The sequence below is a fragment of the Adiantum capillus-veneris genome, chromosome 28, assembly GCF_014529385.1.
Source record: "Adiantum capillus-veneris isolate H3 chromosome 28, ASM1452938v2, whole genome shotgun sequence".
NCBI classification, from domain to species: Eukaryota; Viridiplantae; Streptophyta; class Polypodiopsida; order Polypodiales; family Pteridaceae; genus Adiantum; species Adiantum capillus-veneris.
This window is the reverse complement of record NC_140958.1, coordinates 78,776,336-78,782,865: the sequence shown is the minus strand read 5'-3', so window position 1 is coordinate 78,782,865 and position 6,530 is coordinate 78,776,336. Positions and strand designations below refer to the sequence as shown.

The 6,530-nt window shown below is 39.9% G+C and overlaps 1 protein-coding gene across 1 annotated transcript; it reads right to left on the bottom strand.

The window, feature by feature from the left end:
• Positions 1-899: 899 nt before the first annotated feature.
• On the bottom strand, positions 900-3,865 carry LOC147420734 (pentatricopeptide repeat-containing protein At4g13650-like). Its single transcript, XM_086504949.1, has one exon. The coding sequence runs from the start codon at positions 3,690-3,692 to the stop codon at positions 1,398-1,400; it is 2,295 nt and encodes a 764-aa protein (XP_086361075.1). The 5' UTR covers positions 3,693-3,865; the 3' UTR covers positions 900-1,397.
• Between the last annotated feature and the right edge of the window lie 2,665 nt (positions 3,866-6,530).

Here is a 6,530-nt window from a genome sequence, read left to right as displayed (position 1 = left end):
AATTAGTTTTTGTCTCTCCACAAGGAAAACAAATGTTCCATGAGCATCTTGACCAAGCAAGCTGGTGTTTCGTCCCCTTTCAAAGCCAACAGAACCACCAAAGTCTTCATTAGAGAAAAACTACAATTGCCCTCTTTTATGCTATTTTTTTTGTTAATCATGGCATACACTCTTTTGATTGTGTAACTCATGGTCTCTTATCTTTCATATATTTATCTTATTGTAATTCATGCTCCATGAAATGAATAAAGAAACAGAAGACAAATACTCAATCATATTGATTGAAGGGATGGTTGAACCCAATATTGTGACGTATGTTTTAATTTTTGTTTATATTGCTCTTTTTATATATTGTGATTATTCAATCAATCAATCTAATAATCTTTATTTTTATTTAATGAATCAAAGTTCTATTGAAAGTGTTAGAAAGATTTCAAGAAGCCAACAGTGATAATTTGACAACCTATCAAAAGAGACACACACACACACACACACACAGATGCTAACACATGGTAGCCAGAGCAAAAGAAGCCAACAATGCCTATCAAAAGAGCAAAGGGGGGAGAGAGAGAGAGAGAGAGAGAGATGCTAACACATGGTAGCCAGAGCGAAAGAATCCAACAATGATGATTTGGCAACCTACCAAAAGTGCAGAGGAGACACACACAGAGAGAGAAAGAGAGAGATGCTAACACATGGTAGCCATCGCAATTCACGCTCCATTTTTTGGGTGCTACTATGGCATCTAGTGATGTGACATACTTTTGGAATGAAAGTTTATTAACAGTGCCAGTTTATAGAAACGTCTACTTTTGGCAGCGTCAACTTTTTGTATTAGTGCTTTTGGGCTGAGAGCCGTTATAACTAATTCCTTGGGAGCATTCTAGCGGATCAGTGCATGGTTGCACAAGAAGAGTGACTCTTGACACTTAAACTCCGTAAATTGTTTGATACAAAAAAGAAGTACTGAAAGGAGCACCAGGCCAATGCTTCGTGCTAATGCTTCTAGGGTTGGAGCTCCGCCACTCTGTGTCTCATCTACAATGGGGTGTTCTGTCTTTCAAGTTCAAGTGTTTGCTATTTCAGTTAACAACATTTGGCATCATCTTTGTACTTGCCATGTTCCTTGCCTAGCTCAACAACCTCTGTGGTCAACGCTCTTAATTTCGTGCCTTTCCTTTCCATGAGCAACTTTTACGTCAGAATACTCATTATCACACTATGTCTCTGGCAATTCCTGTAACTCTCCTTCTCTCTGTCTCCATCTTCTCCTCCTCATTTTCCCTCTCATCTCTATCAATCTTGTTCTCTTTTTCTTGCTCCTCTCCACTATTTCATGGCAGCTTATAAATATGAACATTACACAATTGAACTTCTTGTCAAATGCATGTAAACCACTATACCTCCATGGCAAACGCACCATAAATATTTGACAATAGCACATACATTGTGGCATCATCCGAGTCTAGCTCAAGAGCATAATTTGCGGCAAAGCATCCACGGTCAATGTCGGCATGAATGTGGCATGCACACACTAGCATGCTCCATGAAAGACTACTTGGTAAGAAGGGCATGCATCTCGCTAATTGGTCTGCCAAATCAAGAGATCCCAATCTTCCAAGTAGGTCAATCATGCAGTTTGATTGGTCCAAAGAGGCTGCAGTTTGTTCATCACTTGTGGAGTGAAAGAAATCAAGGGCTTCTTTAATATTTCCAGCATGGCTGCATGCCACAAGCAGGCTCGAACGAGTCACATTATCAGGAATGATGCTTCTTTTGCACATTTCCGAGTAAACAGAAAACACCTTCTGCCCTTCACCATGCTGTGCATAAGCTGCAATAATTGTACTCCACGTCACCACATTTTTTTCTGGCATCTTTTGAAACATCCTTTGAGCATCCACCAAGCTACCACACTTACTATACATGTTGATAAGGGCATTCCCTACCACAACATTACGCTCCATTTCCGTGCCTTCAAGCATAGAATGAAGCCTATTGCCTTCAGCTATGACAGCTTGACTAGTGCAGGCTGTGATCATGTTAACATAAGTTATAGCATCCGGACATGATAACCTGTTGAATATTACAAGAGCATCTGGCAAATTACCACACAGGCCATACATAGTAACAAGAACATTTCCCACATACATGTCTAGATCAAGGCCAACATGTGTCGCATAAATGTGCACTTGCCTTCCATCATCCAAATGAGTCTCTGTTAGCAGGGAAAGCATACTAATAATGGTCACCTTGTCAACCACAATACTTCTTTCTCTCATTTGACTATACAATTGCAAGGCCTTCCCATGAATGCCCTGCTTCGCATAAATTGAGATCATCGTGTTCCATAAAACAGTGTCTTTACGGTCAGCCATTTCATGAAAAATTTGAAGGGCTGCATCAAGGCTTCCACATTTACCATACATGTTGAGAAGAGCAGCCCCTGCTATGGTTTCTGTTCCAAAACCTATCCCTAGTATGTATGCATGCAGAAGCTTTCCTTGTCCTAAAGCACTAGGGCTTCTGCAAGCATCGAGGGCGCTGGCCAAAGTAATAATGTTTGGCATCACTCCCTCCTGTTGCATCTGATTCAAAAGTTGAAACCCCTTCTTAGGCCTTTCATTGAGGGCTTGACCAGAGATCATACTATTCCACAGTATGAGGTCCCGGTGCAACAATCCATCAAAAATACCCTCAGTTGTGTCCATGCTTCCACACCTGCTGTACATGTTTATTAGGGCTGTCCCCACAACAATGTTGTCCTCAAGGCCAACATTGATAACCCAAGAATGTAACTCCTTGCCTTGCTTTAGGGTTGCCTCACTAGAGCATACAGAAAGCAAGATAATAAAGGTGACCTTGTTAGGAAAAATACCAAGCTGTTGCATGCGGGAGTAGAGCACCCACGAAACATTACTCTGTCCGTGTTGTGCAAACACTGTAAGAATAGCGTTCCACAATGCGACATCTTGACTTGGATCACTCTCAAACACACAACCAGCAATTGCAAGCTCACCAAACCTGCCATACAAATTGACAAGAGCCGTTTGAACAACAGAGTCATCAGAAAGCCCTCCTTCACTTATTTGAATGCGTGCATGCATTTGCCTTCCAGGTCCAATATGTCCGTGTGCTCCACAAGCAGAAAGTACGGTAGCAAATATGAACTTGTTAGGGACAATACCTTCATTTTGCATTTGGTCAAACAGGTACAAAACCTCTGCATAGCAGCCCAACCGAGCATATTCTGACATCATCAAATTCCAAGAGAAAGTATCTTTGTTCATTCCAGAGAAGAAAAGGCGCGCATCTTGGAGGGAGCCCTGCTTGCACAGGTGTTGTAAATGAGTGCTTTGCAAGTAGGAGCTACTTTTTGCGGTGATTGCACTATCCTGGATCGAGAATGATAAGGCTGCAGCCTCTGATCTTTTGAGAGTAGAGAACGATGTTCCAACAGCCGTTGCTGAGAATGAGAGTGAACGTGACGATGCTGAAGTTGTGGGTGATGGAGAATGTGACCCAACAGTACTTGCTCTGCATAGTGACTGGCATGGCAGCGGGGAAGATAACAACGTAAGCTGTCGAGGTAAGCACGTGGTATACCAATTCTGCCCAAGTCTTGCTTTGAAGTTTGATTTAGAGCTTGAACTACTGCTGCAAGGAACCAAAGCTTCGAACTTTGATAGCATATCATGCTTACTGATTTCACACACTCTTGAGCCTCCTGATCTCTGCTTACAACAATATATGCTTTTCTGTCTCTGTGCGCGTCTCGATCTCTTTGTTTCCTCGCCAGCACTCTCTCGCGCGCGATCGCGGAAGAGAGAGAGTGTGTGTGATAAAATCTCCCATACGTATTGAGTTCGAAACTGGATCTATGAGGTCTGTTGGGATTGTTCCTAGGCCATTGTCGTTTCCAAAAAATCTTTTTCTTCTTTTGTTGCCAGTGTCCTTCGGCAAAAAGGAAGTGTAAATACGAGATAATTTCAGCCCGTGTCCAACAGAGCATCCTTTCAATTTTTGGAAGGTATGTTTTATTTTTCTCTTCTTTAACCTATAGTCTTTGTTCTTCTTCGTTTCTCTCTCAATGAAAGGCAGTGCCAACGTTTGTCTCCAGACGCCTTGTTTATTTGTAAGTTTATTTTTTAAGCCGGTTAGCAATGGCGTATGCACTAGCACCAAAGGGAGTCAGTATGTGCTCGACAAAAAGTGCACTAAAGGAATGGCTTTTTGATGCATAAAAGCAACAAAACGCCGTCGAGATGGGCGTTTAGTGTCCAATCATGTGACTTATGAAGGGAGACATAATTATTGAGAGATGCATCTCTCTCTCTCTCTCTCTCTCTCTCTCTCTCACTCTCACACACACACACACACACACACACACACACACACACATGCATGCATGATATCCTACACCCCGAGTTCGGTATTAGATGGAGCTAGCTAATCTTTTGCATAGCACGATTTTACTTCTTATTCCACTCCACTCCCAGACCCTCCATACACATGTATACATCACCCCACACACTCCACTTCAATATACTTTTTTTTTAGCATGTTAAGTTTCAACAGTTTTGTCCTTTTTTAAGAGATCCCGAGGATGTCCACACACATGTATATTAGTATGTCTCATAGAACAAGTTCGGTCTCTAAATAAAGTGCTCTATGTGTGTGTGTGGATTATCCTTAGCTCAAAACAAAAGTCCCTCTTGTGTGATTTTCCTCTTTTGCTTGTGTGTGCATGTAGGTTTGATTGGAGTGTGGTGCTCGATAGATCTATGTGTGTGTGCTCGTGATTAGTGTGTTGCATGATAGGATTAGTGTTGTGTGCGCCTTGCAATCGTTAGTGTGTGTGATTGTATTGATTAGATGTGAAGAGAAGTGGATGTGGAGATTGCCCTTCATTGTGACTTAGCTCCTCCATAGGTAGAGAAGCTCACCGCGTAGAGTCAACCATTCGTGTTGCCATGATTAGCTCACTAATCGTGTGAGTGTTTCCATATCCTAGCCAGGTAGCTCATCCCTCCGGATTGATAATTTTGGATGTCATTGGAGCTATACAACGATGTAACCCCCAACATTTGGCGCCATTGTCGTATACGATGGCCTACGCTAGTGTAATTGTGGCATAATTAGATGTATTTCCTCACTAATTTCACTTGTGTGTTTACGTTTTTGTAGATTTTGGATATGTGTACATGAAGCAATGTGTTCATTATTTCCTAATTTGTCACCGTATCTTACCAATTGCGTATTTACACACTCTAATTTTACACTAACCCCTTGTTAATTTGACTAATTTTGCTAACTTACACACTAATTTGCTATGAAGGGTTGGAGTTTTCAACTGTTCAATCGATCTTCATTTGAAAGGTAATCAAGGTGGTATTCTCAACCTCCCTAGAATTTAAACATATGTAGATTTGTGTAGAAACTCCACCATGATACAATGTATTGTTGATGCTATGATACTATGAAATTTTTTGAATTGTTCGTTTTCATGCCGTCGTAATGCCGAAATTTTTCAGATTTGGTGGCGTATAAAATTGGCAAGTTTCAATTGCTAATTGGTGAATGTGCATTGCTAATGTGTGCCTAATTGAGTTAATTGCATGCTTAATGGTCAATTGCAAATGTGTGTGCACTAAAATCAAGTGTGTGTGCATTCTAGTTGAGTGTGTGTATGCCTAATTTTAGGTGTGTGTGCACTATTTTGCCCTTCATTGTGCACCTAAAAATCAATGTATGCTTAACGACTTTTGAATTGTGATGATTGATTTGTGTTGTGATCATGTCGAACTAGAGATTTGTGAAATCACATTGCAATTTCGACAAGATTTACCCTTTTGTGTGCGCACCTAAATATTGGTAAAAACTGTCCATTATTAGTGTGTGTGCGCTTAAAAAGTGCTTAATATGCATTATTAATTCAATTTTGATTTCATATTTGATGTATATAATGGTTAATTGCTGCGTCTTTTAGCTCAAAACAGGGATTTACACACTCCAAATGCGTCAAATTTTGACCTAATTTTGCTGCTAATATTGTCAATTTAATTGCCTAGTTTGAATTTTATTGATCATATTATTTGGCAATTGAATTGATGAGTTTTTATGATTTCGTTTGGCTACACTAATCCCCTATGTGTGGAGATTTTTTTTTAAAAAGGGGGTATTTTTTGAATAATTTTTTGCTAATTTTTGTATTAATTTTTACTTAATTACGTAAAATATTGATATCGTGTGATCTTTACGAGTTGTTTTTTGTGCGTAATAACGGCATACTTTTGAGCACATTTGTGCTCTCTTTGGTCGAGTTTTGAACATTTCGCTATTTTCGAGAACCGAGTTGATGATTTTGTCCTTGTAAATCGCATTCTTCATAAAAATTGTTATTTCTGGTGTGCTTATGCATGTCAAAAATTGTTATTTCTGGTGTGCTTATGCATGTCAAAAATGTTCTATTGTGATTGTCAATGATTTTTAGAGATTTCTAGAGTTTTTTAAGAATTTTTTTATCATTT